Source organism: Gopherus flavomarginatus, chromosome 12 (genome assembly GCF_025201925.1).
Source record: "Gopherus flavomarginatus isolate rGopFla2 chromosome 12, rGopFla2.mat.asm, whole genome shotgun sequence".
Lineage (NCBI taxonomy): Eukaryota > Metazoa > Chordata > Testudines > Testudinidae > Gopherus > Gopherus flavomarginatus.
Window position 1 is genome coordinate 44061607 of NC_066628.1, and position 20190 is coordinate 44081796.

The 20190-nt window shown below is 38.2% G+C and overlaps 1 protein-coding gene across 9 annotated transcripts in view; it reads right to left on the bottom strand.

Moving 5' to 3' along the window:
* The window catches only part of TEX2 (testis expressed 2), a 115731-nt gene that overhangs the window by 13045 nt on the left and 82496 nt on the right, over positions 1 to 20190 (bottom strand). For 8 of the 9 annotated variants that reach the window (XM_050921008.1, XM_050921013.1, XM_050921011.1 and 5 more), the window contains 2 exons: positions 16038 to 16137; positions 6074 to 6206 (listed from right to left, as the gene is read on the bottom strand). In XM_050921008.1, coding sequence (XP_050776965.1) covers positions 6074 to 6206; positions 16038 to 16137 — 233 coding nt within the window. The remainder of the gene's footprint in view (positions 1 to 6073; positions 6207 to 16037; positions 16138 to 20190) is intronic. The other variant, XM_050921015.1, reaches the window with a different exon arrangement.

The following is a 20190-nucleotide window of genomic DNA, read 5'->3' on the forward strand; positions in this document are numbered from 1 at the left end:
AGGCAGCGTGGTCTGGCAGAATAAGCATATTGCTGGGAGCCAGGAGGTTCGAAGTTCCTGCTTTTGCCACTGACTATCTGAGATGCATTGGCAAGTCATTTAACCTCCCTGTCTCAATTTTCCCATTGTGAGGGATTACAATCTATAAAGTATTTTGGACATGTCACAATAGTAAAATTACTTGAAGAAAAGATGTTGAAAGAAAGCTTCACTCACTCAATGAGAAATATTTATGATGACTTCATTATTTATGTCTATTTCTGATTTCCTTATAGGACTTAACCCTTTCATGCCAAAAGTCAGATATCCCAGTGCTGTCTGTTAACACAAGCTCCAAGAGGTAACATTTCACCACTCAGGAAGCTTCAGTTTCCAAAGGATTTGTTGGAAAGTTTTCAATCTATCATGCTTCCTTGACATCCCTACTTAGAATGGATATGCCTTTTTCCAGTCTGTTTTGCCCAGAAGTGAGTGTGTGTTTGTGTCTCTGTGTGTGGCCAAAGAAAGGTAAAAAGGTTTTATATATAGGATAGCGACAGCAGTGTTGTGATCAAATTTTTCCCAGTATGATGGACCTTCAGCCTGCTTCTCATGCTACACCACTCTTGCAAAAAACTACCTTGACAACTAGCCTGGGGAGAATGATTTCTTCAGATGGGCAAGTAATATCTCACTTCTTCATAACTGTCATGGTAAAGGCAGGTGAGCAGATTAGGTCTGGGTTGGAGAATCTTTGAAAGGCCATGCTACACCATTATGTGGCTATGTTTTATTTTTAAAGTGCTTGTCAGAAATACCTGCACAACTATGGAGATAATTATATTGTAGTATGGTTATCCGAACTGAAGCAATTGAAGTCAGTCATTTTCCCCCCTAGTTATGAAATAGTTTTGCATATTACCATCTACCTTCTCCAGTGAAGGGCACTGATGACGACTATCAAACTTGGATTCAGAAGAATGGAGTTCAGTTCGATTTGTCATAGCAGTTATCCTGACATAATCTGAACTAATACTTCACTGTGCTAATTTAATAGTTTTAATTAAGATGAGCTGTGCAGATCAGAACTGAACTGTGACTACTACTAAGGTTTCCATACTCTTCATATATTCCAATAAATTTTCAGAAGCTTCATACAGTATCCACTGTATATGGTAAAAACAAAAGTATACTGGAAGTGTCCATGGGTCAAATTGAATGAACATCTGGCCCTGGGCACGATGCACACTTAGGAGAGGCCATATGAACTATAGTTTTAGTTCTAAATTCAAAGTATACATTGCCTCATTTCTGATATTAACATTTACTTTACCCGTAAATGACTGCTGTGTGAGAATTCAAACTATAGTAAATTTAAATAAAAAAATAGGAGGTGTGGAATCAATGTGTTTGACCGCTATATTTCAGAGACAGTTCCTTCATTGAAAGGATATAAATCCATACAAAGACAATTCTGCAGGCTTGAGGGAGGGGAAGCAGAATCTCCATCTCTATAGGTGTTTGTTTTTATCCAGGTGGGTAGGTGGGAGGGCAAATTATGTGGAAAAGCTCCTTTTAATATTTAAGATCATATTCTTTGTATTAGTGAGATGGATGTAAATCAACAGTAATTTAATCAGACTTTGGTGGAGTCATCACACATTTTACTTTAGTAAAACAGAGCAGACTCCACACACAGACTTCAGATTCCAGATTTATCTGCGCAACAGTGCAGAATTTGGTCATTAATATGTTTTTGCTTTTAGCACTGCTATAAATCTCACTTTAATATACTTCAGAATGGACCAGGTTATGTCCTGAGCATGCAAATTAGCTTTCATTAAATATTAAGGGACAGTTTTAGTTATATACCAGCAAAAGTTTAGATTTGCAAGAATATTTTCTGGATTTGTTGGCAGTGGATATGCACTATCATGGAGTCTGCCTACTGTTCAGGGACTGGCGATTTCTCAGGAACTACTATGACATTCTAGTTTGTTGCTGGAAGAGAAGAGTTACTTTGAACCATGCAAATTCTAGGACCCCAGTGGCTACTTAAAGTCTGACTTCACTACATAGCAAAACTAGCATAGGACACATGGATTTAGGAGCATTCTTAGCTTCCAAGGATTCAGAAATGGTGTCTTTATATCCAGGCTTGATAGTACTGAGACACTAGGGGGCAGCAACAGCAAATGAGGTGGCTGAGAGCAACCTATTATCTCAGCCTCTAACTCAGTGCATTAAGATTTTTTCCTTCTAAACTTAGAGAAAGAAAACCCATTGAATGGTTTTATATAGCACAAAAAGAATCAACATTCCACAGCTAAATTAGTTGGATATTTGACAAATATCACTCACCAGATAAATACAAAATCCACAGAATGATGAATCCAAACACATTATAAAAAATGAAACAAATAGCACAAATACAAGTTAGATAGGATACAGTATGTAAATTTCTAGCCAGTTTATCCAAGAGGCATTTCTCATTTAAACATAGAAGGTAAACAGAACTGTTATATATACAAAATTGGACATGTTTATTCACACTGTGCAGTAAAGTTACTGAGGAGTGTCTGAACTGTTGACATGCAGGATGCAGCTACCCTTTCACATTCATTTGCAACATTATTTATGTTTAGTAGCACCACATAATACCTACCAGTCTAACGAAGAAATTGGGCAGAGTATTGATTTCTCAGGCACAAATGGGAGCGTTGTGTTTATGAAGGAAAAATGGGAAACCACTATGGACTCACCAAAGGCATATTCAGCATTTAGAATTTTGTGCATGGAGAGATTCAAGTCAAGTCTAATGCCTAAACAGCACATACCTAGACAGCTACAAAAGAATGGCATGTAGAGCCAATGAATAGGGATGAAAATAGGTGTCAGAAAAACCTAGTCTCTACTTTCAGTTCTGCCATCTTAGGCAAGTTGCTCCACCTCTCTGACTCACTTTTCCCCCCATTTGTTAAACATTAATACTTGCCTGCTTACTTACTATACAAAAAAAATTTGAGAACTATCTAATAACTAAAGCTCTTTGAAAATGTAACTCCATATTGGTTTATGCTCACGCTATATTTTCTAATTTCAGAATGGGGAACTACACACAAATGTGGAAACTAGTTAAACAGAAATAAAAAGGTACAGTCACAAAAGTGAAATGCCTGCACGCTGCATGGAAACTTTTAAAAAACACCATAAAAGAGGCTCACATTAAATCTATATCCCAAATTAAAAAACAAAACAAACAAACAAATAAAAACAGTAAGAGGACCAAAAAATGCCACCATTGCCAAACAAAGTAAAAAGCAGTTAGAGGCAAAAATCCTTTAAAAATTGGAAGTCCTACTAAGGAAAATAAAAAGGAGCATAAACTCTGGCAAGTCAAGTGTACAAGCATAATTAGTCAGGCCAAAAACAATCTGAAGAGCAACTAGCCAAATACTCAAACAGCAAAACATTTTTTTAAGTACATCAGAAGCAGGAAGCCTGCCAAACAATCAGTGGGGACACTGGAAGATCGAGGTGCTAACTGAGGATCCAAGGAAGATAAGACCATTGCAGAGAAATTAAATCAATTCTTTGCATCAGTCTTCACTGCAGAGGATGTGAGGGAGGTTCCCACACGTGAACTATTCTTTTTAGGTGACAAATCTGAGGAACTGTCCCAGATTGAGGTGTCAAGAGGCAGCGGCTTTGGAACAAATTGGTAAGTTAAATAGGAATCAGTCACCAGGACCAGATGGTATTCACCCAAGAGTTCAGAAGAAACTCAAATATGAAACTGCAGAATTATTAAGTGTGGTCCCTATCATTTAAATCAGCTTCTGTACCAGATGACTGAAGAATAGCTAATGTGACACTATATTTTAAAAAAGGCTCCAGAGGTGATCCTGGCAATTTCAGGTCTGTAAGCTAAACTTCAGTATCAAGAAAATTTGTTGAAAACTACAGTAAAGAACAGAATTATCAGACACACAGATGAACACGATTTGTTGGGGAAGAGTCAACATGGCTTTTGGAAAGGGAAATCATGCCTCACCAATCTTTGAGGATGCCAAACAAACATGTGGATATGGGTAATCCAGTGGATATAGTGTACTTGGACTTTCAGAAAGCCTTTGAAAAGGTCCCTCATCAAAGGCTCTTAAGCAAAGTAAGCAGTCATGGGATAAGAGGGAAAGTCCTCTCATGGATGAGTAACTGGTTAAAAAGACAGGAAACAAAGGGTAGGAATAAATGGTCAGTTTTCAGAATGGAAAGAGGTAAATAGTGGTGTCTCCCAGGGTTCTATATTGGGATTAGTGCTGTTCAACATATTCATAAATGATCTTGAAAAAGGGTAAACAGTGAGGTGGCAAAATTTGCAGATGATACAAAATTACTCAAGATAGCTAAATCCAAAGCAGAGAGCAAAGAGTTACAAAGGGATCTCAAAAAACTGGGTAACTGGGCAACAAAATGGTAGATGAAATTCAAAATGTTGATAAATGCAAAGTAATGCACAATGGAAAAAACATGATCCCATTTATACATACAAAATGAGATCTAAATTAGCTGTTACTACTCAGGAAATAAAATCTTGGCGTCATTGTGGATAGTTGTCTGAAAACATCCGCTCAATGTGCAGTGGCAGCCAAAAGAGCTAAACAAACGAGAAAGTGTTATTTACTCCTTCACTTAACATAAGAACCAGGGGTCATCCAATGAAATTAATAGGCAGCAGGTTTAAAAACAAACAAACAAAAGGAAGTATTTCTTCACACAATGCACAGTCAACTTGTGGAACTTGTTGCAGGGGATGTTGTGAAGGCCAAAACTACAATGGGGTTCAAAAAAGTATTAGATAAATCCATTGCCTATTAGCTAAAATGTCAGGGATGCCACCCCATGCTCCAGGTGTACATAGCCTCTGACTGCCAGAACGGAGGAGTGGATGACAGGGGATGTATCACTCGATGATTGCATGTTCTGTTCATTCCCTCTGAAGCACCTGGCACTGGTCACTTGCAGAAGACTGGATAGATACTCGGCTAGATGGACCATTGGTCTGATACAGTATGGCCGTTCTTATGTTCTAATTTAGGTACACTTGGGTATCGTGCAATATTGGTGAATATGTTAATTTCACAGCAAGAATGAACAAAATTAATCTCTAGCGGGAGCCTACCAATGCCATTGGAGTTACACTGAGAATTTATTTATCCAATACTAAATACTTCTATTTCAGTGACTTGTCAGTGTCAAAGAAGGGAACACTGGAAGGAGACCTTAAATACGTTCAAATACCTATATTTTAGTTTTATCAACATTTTTCCTTTTAGAAGTTATCATTTCACAATGTCACCATTTGTCTTTTTCTTGCAGAAAATATACAGAATAATGAAATGAGAACTTATCAGGTAATTAATGAATGAATTCAATTGATTTTAAAATAGTCTTTTCAAATCTACTTATTGGTAATTTAAATGTCTATATGTTTTAAGATTTGGGATTTTTTTTTTTTAAAGTATTTTGTTCTGCTTACAAAAGCTTTAAAATTTTATTATTATTATTATTATTAAATAGCTCCTATTTGGAGAGCATATTTATACTTTGTGTACAGACTTATCTTCAGCATTTACCGGGGTCTAATGCAAGTAGAACCATAGATTATTAGGGTTGGAAGGGACTTCAGGAGGCCATCTAGTCCAACCCGCTGCTCAAAGCAGGACCAATCCCCAACTAAATCCCCAAATGGCCCCCTCAAGGATTGAACTCACAACCCTAGGTTTAGCAGGCCAATGCTCAAACCACTAAGACATCTTAAGATCAAAATCTATTGTCTAAACATAATGAAGAACTGATATAATAAAGTATATTATCTTGTTATAAAAAATTAGTTTATGCAGATAATCAAATGTCAATAAATAGAATTGCCTGGTTCCAAATGTTATTACACACTAAAGGCCAAATTCAGCCCTCAGATACAAACATCAACTTTCACTAATCTAGAATTGAACTGCAGTAATATCTGAGGGTAGAATTAGCCCTGCCTTTCTAAACACAGGTCTGGTTTCTTTCTTGGGCAGTAATATCTTACCCTTCTTTGCCAATCTCTCCAACTTTCAGTGCTTCACCAAGAGGCTCTTTACCAAGTTTGGTCAAATTCATTTTGGTCTCGAGGGTCATTAGAAAAGACCCGTTGTAGGACATTTCCAAATCAATCCAAAGCCCTAGAATTGTTAATAAAAAAAATTAAATTTTTTATAATGTGGACATTGCAACTTGAGTAACTTACACAATCATTTTATACTAAAGTGATGTCAAGCTAGAAATAATTTTAGAACAAAAGCGTTCATATGGTTACTAATACGACCAGAGATTTTTGAAAATGGAAAATATTTTTAAAATATCTTACTTTCTAACCACTTGTGCTGTTTACTTTCACATTTCACTCAGCTTGGACAGTGCAGGTAATGAAGTGTGTCAGTTATGCTATGTGGCGAGCCCACACTATCACAATGCCATTATGGTTCAACTTCCAAAACTTTGGGGCATTGTTTTATACATGAGTATAACATTAAATTAAATTGTTTGAATCTCTGGACTAGTTGATCTTTTTAAACATTATATCCCAAGGCTACCAAATGAAGACTTGTCAAAACCCTTCTGCTGTCAGCCATGTCTTGTTGAGGTAATATATGAATGCTCAATCACTTTTAACTTAAATTTAACTTTTTCCTGAGGTCTAACTCCAAATATATCACTCATGAAAGTTGCTGTATAAGTGTAATGTTTAACTTGCACTTTCAATCATCTGACTGTCATTCACTTTGTACAGGTGGCCTCTTACCACAGTGACCAAGAAAATTTCTGGAGACATGGATGTGTGCGCCTATCCCTTATCAGTGACACATCCTTGCTCCTAAATGCAACTGTGCTGTTTCTCCTCCTGTGAGGCATGGTGCTGTTTCTCCTCCTGTGAGGCATGAAGTGATCATCAAATGTGAAGAGCTATAGGTCATCTGTGATATGGCAAGTAGAGATACATAGGTGCCAGTGAACATGCTATAGAGAAATGCTCCATTTTCACAAATGAGGAACTCTAGGACCTGAACAAAAACTGCCGCCCCATCATAAAAATATTTAGAAAAATTTTGCAACTCAACATTTATTCTGAACTCCAACTGCAGTGGAATCCCTGACAGCTAAGGGTACAGTCCCCATCTGGTCAGCTTCACACAATAGCCTCATTTCCTGTACCAGAGGCCCATTATTCTTGGGAACATGAGGAGCCATTGGGCGGTAAGAGGCATGAAACCTCCAATGTGATCTGGAGTTTCACTGGAATAAAGGTTCAGTATTCCCCCCGCCCCGGAAAGAAGCGGATGGAGAATCTCCTGGATGGAGCCTACTCTTTTGAGGCACGAAACAGCTAGCAATTCAGGGAAGACTAGCTTCAAGTTATGTGCATGTATAACTTCCAGTAGTCCACATTCCTGCTGTACCCCTACTTCAGTGGTTTGATACAATACCAAAACAATTAAATTACTAGTGAAGTTCTAGTTCTATTGTGGCGCTCAGAAATCTATACAATATCATAATCAACATTAAATAATGAAACTGCCTATAAGTTAGACAATCACTCCCTTTACTGGCTCTATAGGGTCACAATCCTTCCTAAGCCACTGTAAAAAATGAGGGGGGAAGACCCTCTGAGACATCCTCTGCAAGGGAAGGAGAGTGCCACACCTTCTTGAATGGCAAGATAGAGCCCCTCAGAGAAGGTATCAAAAAGCCTCATATTGCATGATCTTACCCAAACAATCCTCGAGATATGACTTCTAAATATTCACATTAAGGCTTCATAATACAAAAAATAATTCTTCTTTTAACATCCTTATTTCCTCTATTAATTTACTTTATGTGAATAATAATGAACACTCTCCTGCTGCAGTGCTCTAATGCACTGAAGACCAATATGAATATATTTCAAGTATTTTTTAAAAAAAAAGTAAAAACCGCTCTTAAAGTTCAAACAAAACCTTTTGAAGAGACTGAATACAAAAAATTCAGATCTATGTTTTCAAAACTGATTAGTGATTTTAGGTGTCCAATTTGAGACACCTTAAAAAGCCTCAAAGTACAGAGGGCAGGTGCTCAACACTCAATAAAATCAGGTCCCTTTCAAGTGTCTCAAGTTGGGCAACCATACTCACAAGAGTGACTGAGAACACTAGTCACTTTTGAAAATTCAGGCCTATGTGAATGCAAAGTATTTATGGTTCTCTTTTCTGCAAACACACATAAGCAAAACTGAAATGCCATTATACCACAAATTCCAGGATGCAGGCCACTCAGTATACCAAGTCTGCTATCATCATACAGTTATAAATAATTCTGAAGGCAAATTGTCTTTGGTCTCCTCATTTACGAATATAATAAAACTTTTCTACAATTCAGATGAATGTGCGTTGACTGTTTCACATTATGTTTCTAAACAAGGAAACAAATGCCAATTTATGCAGAATTTCCCTCTCTGCTTTCTGCTGGTAAAATTAAAGATGGCATTGGGAACCAGATATCACAGGTCTGAACAGCTGAGACCAACTCTTCTTGTAATCAGTGAGTCAGCATGCTCCAAACTTCAATGATGTTTTAACAATAGATTAAATTAAGCTAAGGAAACAATTCAATCATATTACTGAGAGAAAGGATGTTCTCTTCTACTCAGGGTAAGTGGTTTATTAGTATTAATAAAAAAAATAAATACAAAAAGATAGCCGCCTCCCCTCCCGCCACCACACATCATGGTACAATTTAGTCATCACATTGTCTGTGGCCTAACCTTGATGAAGATACAGTAACACCACAGCACATCTTATCAAGTTAGAGTTATAGTAACACAAGCACTGTTAAAATTAAAAAGCTGCTTTCTCTGTCAAGGTCCGTAATTGCTCAGATGATGAAAGCCACATGAGCAGAATGTCTGTTTCTTGAAGTCAAGCATTAGTGGAAATTTGTTGTTTGTGAGGCTCTGAAAGAGTTCTTCAAATATTGTACATCACTGCATTTTTAATATCCAAAGCAGACTACACGAAGTAGCCTCAAACAGCACAAAACCACAACATTTAATTCAGAACTGCAATTTTGATTGAGAAAGTTGTCTAAATTACCTTTATGCTAAGGAACTTACTGAGAAGTAAGTTCACATTGCTTATGCAAAAATAAAAATAATTTTCCAATGATTGTTGACATATATCCCCTTAAAAATTAGAGCCAAAAGAGAATTAAATAAGGTTATTGCAGTGGCTCCATGTTTATTACTAGAATCAATAAAATGCAGGAACTAAATCACCACCTAATTGGACAATGACTGCAATTACAAGCAGGGCTGGCTCCAGGCACCAGCACGCCAAGCACGTGCTTCGGGTGGCATGCCACGGGGGGCGCTCTTTCGGTTGCCGGGAGGGCGGCAGGCAGCTCCGGTGGACCTCCCGCAGGCGTACCTGCGGAGAGTCCGCTGCTCCCATGGCTCCGGTGGAGCATCCGCAGGGACGCCTGCGGGAGGTCCACCGGAGCCGCGGGACCAGCGAGCAGCAGACAGCCCCCCGCGGCGTGCCGCCGTGCTTGGGGCAGCAAAATGGCTAGAGCCGGCCCTGATTACAAGGATTATGAATCCTACCATAAACACTTGTCTGCTGTAACTAGTCTGTAAACAAGAAACCGAAAAGATTAGTTTTACTGAATGGTAGCATTGTTGTAAGTACAAAAGTAAACCAAAACACACCGCAATCTCATAAAACCTGTCTCCTGACTTTTAAATGTGATGCATTTATTACAAAGATAAGAACATAGAACTGAAGTACTAAGTCAGAACTGGCAGCCAAAACAGATTCTTTAAAATTCAAACATGCATTTCCAGAATAAAAATTCTTAGAAACTAATTTAAAAAGTTGTTGAATCTCACTATCAGTGAATCTGTCTACAAAACCTTAGAATAAATAAAGTTTAATATACTGGAGCAGTTAATGCAGTTTTATTTGTTTTTAATCAAGGTGGGCTGTAATATGTAATTTTTTTTTATCTGTTCAGTTATTTCTGTTAAAAGTCACAGTAATGCTGATGGGTTTTGTATACTAACTGCTTTCAGCTTCCAGACATGGGCATCATTTCAGAAAAAATTTGAGGGTGGGAGGAAGAGGACAAAATGGTGCCAGCGTATAGAACATTATATTATATTCTGTAAAGTTGGCAGAGGATTAGAAGACATATTGGAACATATACACCTGTGAAATGTCTGAAGGGGGGAGCGAAACCAAGATCACGGGGGGGGGGGGCAATTCCCCTCCCCTGCCCTTGCTCTACAGTAAAATGATGCTCTTGCTTGCACATACTGGGGATAAACCTGCCACCTGTGGAGACCAGTATCAGCAGAGCGCAATTTTCATTGCACAAAATATAAAGCTTATTGCCAATATACTTTTATGAGAGTTCTTTGCATCTTTACTGGAGAGGACAGGCAAACATCTGCCACTAGACTGGATAGCTAGGCCATGTTTTGCAGTCGAAATTCTTCCCTAATTTATATGTGCGTCCCATACTGAAATCAATGGAATTACAAAAGGAGTAATTCAAGATAGAACTACTAGAGATCCAAGTATACAGTCTGCCTTCTACATGTGGAATAGAATTGATAAAAGTATTTAAAGTAACGTTACTTTAAAAACAGATTTTTTTAAATACACAAAAACAGTTCAGTGAAAAATGTCAAAAGTTTATGCAGAGTGTTCTTAAACAATACCCAACCATCATTCACAGTTTTCTGATTACATTTTCCACCCAGCTGATCTGGCTCTATTTTCAGTTCTGTGAAGTTAGCCCTTAATGACTTTAACCAGTTTCAGCCACCCTACTTCTTAAGTCAATAATAATATTTTGACTGCAAAAGGCTGATACTTGTACACATGATTTCTGACCATGGTATAATCACTGATTCTGATGCTATTTCAACTGCTATAAAACCAAAATTATAAACAGAATTATGCAAATCTCTGGTACCGAAGAAGAATACAAGAAGCAACATGTTCATCATAAGCAACTACTGCTGGGCGTGTCTTAGTAGGGCACATCAAAAATTGCTTCACTTCTAATGAAGAATCAATGCTAGAGGGTTCCCCAGGGCTTTATTAGCGACATTAGCAGAAAAGCAAAGGAGCTAGTAATGTCAACCTATTTCTGTCAAAAGACATGCCAGATAGAAATGCCTAACTAAGTGGACCAAAAAAAAAAAAAAATAAATAAAAAAAATAAAAAAAATAAAAAAAAAAAGTCACAGAAACTACTGCAAATGGGAAACCAGAGATAATTACCACGAATAAGTGTGGCTTAATTTTGATGGAAAAATATCAGACCATAAAATTGTCTACTAAATTCACTTTTCAAAGTATTTTCAAGTTTTAAAAAAAATAAGATCCCACAACTGGGGAAAAACTACTAAAAAACAATTGAGAACTTAATCAGCAATATTACTTTTTAACAGAAATAGGATCACAGATGAATTGTAACTAGGGAACAAGCAATATGTTCCAATCCCCAGATAATCTGGGATGCAATAAAGTATTTCCCCTATTGAAATTCTATTTCCATCAGGAAAAAAAGGTTCCATTTCCAACCGTAGTGAAATTATTTGCTGTCTTAGAACAAAAACTAAGTTAAATGAAAAAATGGACTTATTAAAACTCTATATGGTGCACTCACAGTGTGCAAGGTGTTTTACAGGCAAGTTTCCAGCCCCCTAAAGATTTTATAATACAGGAAGATGATGCACAGATAGATGATGGTGTTTGGATGCAACAAACTGCGGTGATTCAATGGTGGTGATTAGTATGTTTCTAGATAGCTCCATGACAGATTTTAGAAAATCTTAAAACTAAACAAAACTATTTTGCTCACACTTCTGAGAGGGACATTAGAGCTTATAGGCCTCCTTGTGTCCTTCATTGATTTGAGAAAACAGAATTTTTAGTGTCACCCATAAAGTGTGTGTATGGCATTAATCAAAAAAGTGTTACCATTTTCAGTGAGTGTCAATTATTGCAAAACTTGGTCTGACATCAGAGTTTGCACTAAGTTAATTCGAATAATATATTGGACTTTCAGCCTTAAGATGATGATGCAAGATCTTGCATATTGCACCCAAGCACTTCAGACAGTAACTATCAGGCATGAAATTGATGAAACAACTTTACATAGAAGCTAGGCAAAGAAAAATAAACAAGAGTTGAACAGAGGTTCAGATGTTAAAAAGTTCTGACTTAACATCATTTTTATGTGACGCCAAGGAATTCTAGCCTAGAGATAGAGTTAGTTATTTCCAAAGTTTACAAATAGAAGCTGCAACAACTTAGTCAACTGGCAAAAATGCTTTTTCAGAGATCTTTGTCCTTTTGATGAAGGGAGAGCTTGTTGGATAGTCTGTTTTTTCCAAATGATTAAGCTACACCTTCACCAGTTATCTTACTGCACTGGAATAAAACTCATCTTCAAGCTCAAATTAAAAAATGATGGGTCTTGGTCAAACAAACAGCTATTTACTCTGAGACTAAGGAGATGCACTCAGTTGCGTATGCTCACATCATGACTTCTAAGTTTCCTAGAATAGAACAAATGTACTGACTTTCAGCAAATCCCTGAAGCACAGTCCCCAACTTGAGAGCACCCCAAATCTCATATCAGAAGGTAAACATAAATGTTTCTAAGGCCTTGCCAGAACATGAAGTTATATCACTTTAACTCTACTAATAGAATTCAAAAGTGGTAGAACTGCCCTAATGTGCATGCAGTTATACTGGCATAAAAGTATTAGTATACACCGGTATAGCTTATTTATGTAAATTCAGTGGAATAAGCTATACACCAGAATAATTGCATCCATACTAGGGGCGGTTGTACTAATCTAATTATGTTGGGCCTGGTCTACACTACGCGTTTAAACCGAATTTAGCAGCATTAAACCAATTTAACCCTGCACCTGTGCACACAACGAGGCCCACAGTGCAACACTCTGGAAATCAATGCTAGCCTCGGTACATGGACGCACACCGCCAAATTAATGTGCTTAGTGTGATCGTGTGCACTCGACTTTATACAATCTGTTTTACAAAACCGGTTTACGTAAAATTGGAATAATCCCGTAGTGTAGACATACCCTTGGTGAAAAGTCACACCTCTAACCAAAATAGTTAAACTGGTACAAAACCAGTCTGTAGACAGGACCTAAAGTTCTGCTGGGCAGACTGTGATAATCTGGATATGATGTTAAGTAAATGCAGCTAAACACAGCATCAAACACCACAGGTCTCCAGCTCCGGTGAGTCATCATCATCTGATCTTTGCAAATAAATGAGAGGAACTAAGATTTAAAAAGACAGAAAACACTCACCCTGGTCAGCAATTCATCAGCTAGTTTAGTACTGAAATTTCCCTTAAGAAGCACTAGAGAAGAGACCTGGTAGCTTATGCACGAGTGTGTGTATGTTTCACCATCCTTGTGTTCTGAGAAAATATCATTGTTGTTATCTTTATTTAAAATGTTTATTCCTGGTAAGGGACACTGGTAGAAAGGTCGGTCAGTCAGGAGTATTTCCCTAAAGTTCTGCTTAATGGAAACTACTTAGTACTTACTTTCATCCCATGACTTCAGTGTACTTCAAACATTACGTAAGCCTTTAATGCTTTTGTGAGGGATTATACTTGTTTCACAGATTGAGAAACTGAGGCATAGAGCATGTACACAACTTTCCTGAGGCACACAGCAAGTCAGCAGGAGAGCCTGAACCTAGTCACGTGTTCTACTCTGCCAGTGGATCTAACTAATAATTCTTGTCAAGAGAATTTTCGTTAGTCTTGAGCAAAATTATCTTTGGGGCTATAAATTAATTTGACTGAACACCTGTGCACTTTCTCGAGTACAGAAGCAAGAAGCTGGATACAATCCTACTCTGTTGAATACACTCTATTGAGAAGTTTGTAGAAATAAATGGAGTTTAACATTTTGCTGACTCAGTCTCTGTGACTTAGAAGCTCTATAATGTTCTCCAAAGTCCCCATAACTGAGGCAATTTAAAATCCATGCTGACTCATGCTATGATTAGTCAGGGTATGGTTAGGATCCAGACATAGGTTACTACGTGCTAGCTGGAACAAGTTCTTATTCTGACTTCTTTGCTGCTCAACTATCTGAAAGTCACTCTTTAAAGCCATTTTACCATCTAAGTTATGAAGCAGCTGCGGAGGGATGGTAAACAACAGGCTCCCTCAAGGGAGCATTTCCCCATAGACCAATTAGAGCCTTCTAAATTCTGGGTCAAATAAGCCCTTGTAGATCAACTAGATCCTTCAAAAACATTTCCAACAAGTCACCATCAAAATTAAAACAGGGAAGAGAAGAGGTGGAATTTTAAAAGAGAAGGTTTGCTAAAGGAGACAGCTGAAAATCATGCCCAATTGCTACAATGAAAAATCTAGTTCCTATCTAACTAACTGTTTCATCTATCAGAACAGATTTCTATGTTAATGGGGAGGAGGGCGCGAAAGGGGGAAGACCTATCTTCCCCCCCTTTTAAGTGTACATCAAATATAGCTTGAAAAAAGTCTGTTTTTGGAAGTAACACTGTCAATCTTTGAACTTTTTCCAAAAAAGAATGTTTAAGCTATTCTTCATCTGAGTGGACTGACAAAAGATCCTGCGTCTTTATGAAAATACCAAGGTGACAGAAGTCACAGCCATGACAAAGGCCTTGCTTTGGGGATACATTATGCCAGAAAGAACCCAGATTGAATTTCAGCTCCTAGGGCTTGCAGTAAGAAAATCACTTCACAAGTTATCACCTTTGACTTTGAAAGACCAGCACAAAACCCCACAATGCTATTTTTACAAAGTCTCTTTTCAGAGCTGAGCCAATGTTTGTTTTCTGGTTTATTAGTTATAGTATTTTGCTGAATCATTGTTTACATAGAGCAAGGCTGCAGCTCTTGAATAGGGGTCAGATCTGGGTTCGCTATAGTACAGAAACAATTCTTCTCTGGGCATGAAGAAAAGATGCTGGATCCTTTACTACTTTGTACTTCCTCAAATTTTACTTTACTTTTATAATTCTGTGAATTTAGTGGTTTTCAGTTGGGAAGAGGATATCGTTTCCTTATATTCATCCTGCTGCTCACCTTTAAAAGCCATAACATTGGTGCCAGGCATTCAGTACCTTGCACAGCCAAACCTCTACGCCCTTCATTTAGCACTCCTCTCTCAAGCAAAACTCATACTGAAATCCATGGGCCAAATTCTGCTCTCAGCAGTTCCACAGGGTAGAACTGGAAAAAGAGGGAAGTCAGCTTTTCATCAGAATAAGTTTTGCTAAAGAGAACCCTCAAAGTGGGCTGCTTTTCCCAGGTTTACCAGATACCAGCCTCCTACACCAGTCTACATCTTCTATACAACTCTTCAGGCATACAGCATATTTGGAGTGCTAAAGACACTTTATAATAACTGCAATCTGAATGTCAACAGCTTTACAAATCTGTTCTTAATAATGGTATGGTAGGGGCACTCAAATAGTTTAAGCCGAGATCTTGTGCTTTGTTTAGAAAAAGGTTTTGCCCACGTAAGAGAAATGTTTGTGGGATGGTTCTGTTTGTGTTTTTTTTTTTTAATATTTCAGTAGAAATAGTTTAGGTTGCAGACACTAGGAAAGTTTAGATCTATCACAGCAGTGAACAACAACAGAAAATGAGAAATAAAAATGGTGTATAAGCACAAGTGAAGCTAATTATGTGTCCAAACTGAATAAAAAGGAAAAATTAAACAAGTCACAAATAGTAAAGTGTAACTACATGGTTAGTTTAAAAAATTTAAAGGTTATCAGTAATACTGGATAAAGTGTTTTTAAAATAAATGGTTTATAACTTGACAGTGTCCTTTTAATTCTGCAATAGAAGCAAAACATAATGAATATTCTTTTTACCATCAAGCTAAGAAATTCCTGCTCAAACCAAGTGGTCATTACCTTTGTGATCAACACAAGGTTTGAAGGCTTGAAGGATCTTCGGCACCGCTACTCCCATGTCAAGTTCAGTTAGAGCTAGCTCATTCATGAAATATGGCAGCTGGAAGAAAGGAGAAAATAAAATTAACTTGATTTTTGTAATGAAACTATAAAGAGACCAGAAGTTCTGTGATATTTGGAAGGCAGTTAAAGTATATTACATTTGAGAAAACGTTTAGCTGAGTTACCGATTAAAGGACACATAAATGACGATTACATGCAGAAATTTAAATTCTAGGATTTGACACTCCTTTATTTGAAAATGATATTTTAGAGGATGCCTTGGTTTATAAACTCTGAGCCAATGCATTTTTAATATTTCCATTCCAATCACTTGTGTGCACCCAATCAAGAATACAAATTTCAACCTACAGCATTAGGTTGATACATTGTCAAAACACTTGTATCCCACATTTGACTGATGAATGAACTGTATGTTTTGACTGATAGCGCAAACAAAAGGTGTAGACCAAGAATGAAGTAGATACTTGGCAGTTTGCCAGACGTAAAATGATCAGGTTTTTGGTTTTTTTTTTTTTTAAACATGTTATCCAACTGCAGTTACACACTTTTTAGTGGAGAAATTCTGCAGTTAGGCTGATATTTTAATAAGATGATCACTACTTTTATCCACAGCAAACTCTGCCTGGAGTCTATGCCTTTTATCCTACATCATGCTATTAGTACTATATACTGCGTGTGCACAAGCATACAAAATAGGGATTTAAAATGAAAGCGTATGAATGATAATCATATATCCATTACTAAAATATAAATATATATTTATAACACTATGTATAGAGTATCTATATAATTTCAAACACATACATGTCCTAAACTGTGTTATGCATGGTGAAGGAACCCTCATTTTTCTATTCTTCTTGTTGCTGGAGGCTCATACATTCCCTAACTCACACTGCCCTGTGCTATGCTGCTCATCAGTCACAGTACACATACTTTGCCTCTTTGCCTCCTTTCTAGATGTTCCTTGCCTAAGTGAAGAGATTAGACAAACTGCTAAACAGCTGTTTTATTTACTAGGGGAAGGTATTAATTTCAAGGAAAATTCTGTAGGTGAGAAAGTACATTATGAACACACTCAAGCAGTCTGTAATTAGAAACTATTTAGGGCTTGTCGACACTACAGCACGTTGCTCAGGGGAGTGAGAAAGCCATCCTCCTGAGCCACTTAAGTTACATTGACTTAAAGTACTGTCTACACTGTACTAAGCCAGCAAGAGAGCGTCTCCTGCCAACGCAGCTTCCGCCTCTCATTAAGGTGGAGTAATTACATTGTCGACGGGAGAGCGCTCTCCCGTCGACAAAGTGCATCTTCACCTTATGCACTACATGCTGCAGCTGCATTGATGCAGCCGCACTGATGTAGCACAGTGGTGAAGACAAGCCCTAAGTTGATGTGACCGAGTCTCTTGCAGCACTGTTCCCAACCAGGATAATGCTGCCTTTTCTAATTTTGCCCAAGACACAGCAATTCCCCCTCTATCACGACGTGGATTAATACCAAATGTAGGCAAGGGGAACTTCTGCTGGGTTTCAACTGGTGCCATCACTGACAGCCTTACAGAGTTCAAAGCTGGCAGATGCATTATTTTCTGTAATAAAAACACATTCCTGCTGAGATTCCTGGAGGAATTAAGGGGAGGAGTGTGGGAGGAAAATGAAAAAGGCTGCAATTTAGCCGACCAAATTAAAGGAAAGTTCCTAACATCAAGAGGCTCAGCAGGGATGATACTGTTCTAAGCAAGTTGCACAGCAATCAGACTGCTCTAAAGGTCTTAAAGTATTGCAGCTTGCAAGAGGAAGAGGGTTAAATGGACTGTTTGACATAAGGTGACGACCGCCTTGAACAAGAACACCATGAGCATGAATTTGAAGACTACAATAACCTCAGCAATTCACGGCACCAGGACCCAACAGGGAGGCAACTAAGAGCCTAATATCTTCCCATTCTCCAGTGATAGGTGGCCACTATTTTGAGGAGTCACATGGTAATGCCATTACTTGGGGCCCTCACCATGCAGACTGAGCACTTTACAGACTACGTAGTCATTGCTGAAGTAAAACATCTGAAATATTAAAAAGCTAGACTATGGCATCTACAGGCCAGGAGCAGTTTGGGAAGATACTGTGCCACATTCAGACTCTCTCTCATGGAAAAATTTATTTCTAAGACTTTAGAGGAAAGCCACATGCCACCTATGAAGTCCAGAAGCAGCACAGAGGATTCATCACGTGTTTCCCTCACTTTACTTTTACAGTGATGTGAAAGAAAGCTGAGAAGCAATAGGACTATTGTAAGAGCTTTTTTAACATATTTGTATAACTCAGTACTACTCTACAGACTAGTTTGTTTATAACAATTCCTCAATTTAAAAAACTTCTTTCAGAAAAGAAACTAGAAAAAAGTAAATCCTTAAACCAAAGTATTAAAGTCTGGATGGGGGACTATAATGCAATAGATGCATTAAGTGTTTCAACACACCAAGTCACTGGCATTATATTCTACCCAGATGCCTTTCTAGTCAACACACTGTTGTGAATTCCCATCCTTTTTCTCCCATTTTGGATAATTTAACAATCTACCTTTCACATTGCACCAATATAGCACTTCCAATAAGGTGGTTTTTAAAAAGCATAGTAAACTGAAATGGGGAAATAAGAAATATTGTGAGCATAACAGATTTGTATTCAAAGCAGATCAGGAGGTTTCCCTAACACTGCAAGTATCTTGATCTTTTTCATTAAAAAAGGTTAAAAAAAGCTAGCTGCATAAAATTAGTAGCATTTAGAAGATATTGGTATCCAGCTTGAGTTCCTGTGCTTTTAAAAAAAATATTGTGAATTTAATGCTCATGAATAGTGCTGGCTTATTTGAACCCTGAGTCAGTGGATGGTGCCTACTGAAACAAAAGGCCCACCCCTACCCCAAAATAAGCACGGACCCACAGACCCCAGGACTTAATAAGGGACAAAGAATAAAATGGGCAGTTCACAGGGTCAAAACAAGGGATCAAAAGAGGGACATCAAGCAAAGAACTCCGGAAAACACCCACTGCTCAGAGGAATCATCTGGACTCCACCTAGAGGAACTCTGCCTGGATGTGTGAACGGATGAGGGACCAGACTCAGGCCCCCAAATCAGAGAGAACCACCCTAAAGAGTGAAGCCCTCTGCCATGTACAGGTTTTCCCAAACTGCCCTGCAATATGCCTCCAAACTGAGTGGAAAGTATCATGTGTCTGAGTCAGAGATCAGTTCCATCTCCACGGCCCAAGGCAATCCTGGGCCTTCCTGCTGAGACCACCTAGGGTACCTGTTGTGGGGGGTAGGGTTTGTGTGCTGTGGACAACTTCCAACAAGAGACGGCACTGACACCATGAACGCATTCCCCACAGGAAAACCATCAGAGAGGCTAACTTTGTTACCAGCAGCCTGCATTTGCACTGACCACCAAGGAGGTGAAAGGCCCAGAAAGGCAGCAAATCAGAGAAAATATATTGCATACCTTTGCCTGTAATAGCAGCGAATATTTATAATAGAGTAGTGTCCCATATATTTATGGCATTTATCAGCATTTCATCTCTCTCACTCATTCCAATTTTTTCCATTCGAACTGTTCTCAAATGTTTGAATAGCTTGCTTCAGTGGCTGTGGAAACAGCCCTGGGTAGAATTAGTTTATTGCTTACTTCCAGTAGTACAAGGAGCGCACATTCAGCTGGTTTTGGCAGCTAAATTCCAGTGCTGGTGACAGCATGTCCACTCCTTCCTTTGTGTTTAGGAACAGATTGATAAACACCCCAAACCCACCCCACGAGTTGTTGAACAAACCTGTGATTAGCTGCTGCTATTTGGAAGAGTTTGAGAATGCAAGGGGCAGATCATGAAAGTCAGTCAAAACCCTCTCTCCTTTTCTTTGAGCTTGTGCATTAGATAGCACAATTATACCCCTTTGCCCTTCAGACAGCTGCTGCATTTACCACTACTCCCACAGAGAATCCTTGTTTGTAACGGATTTCTGAATTTAAAGTGTGCTCATATGGGCACAATTACAGCTACCTGGTCCTCACCCCTTCCTGTTGTCAATATACCAT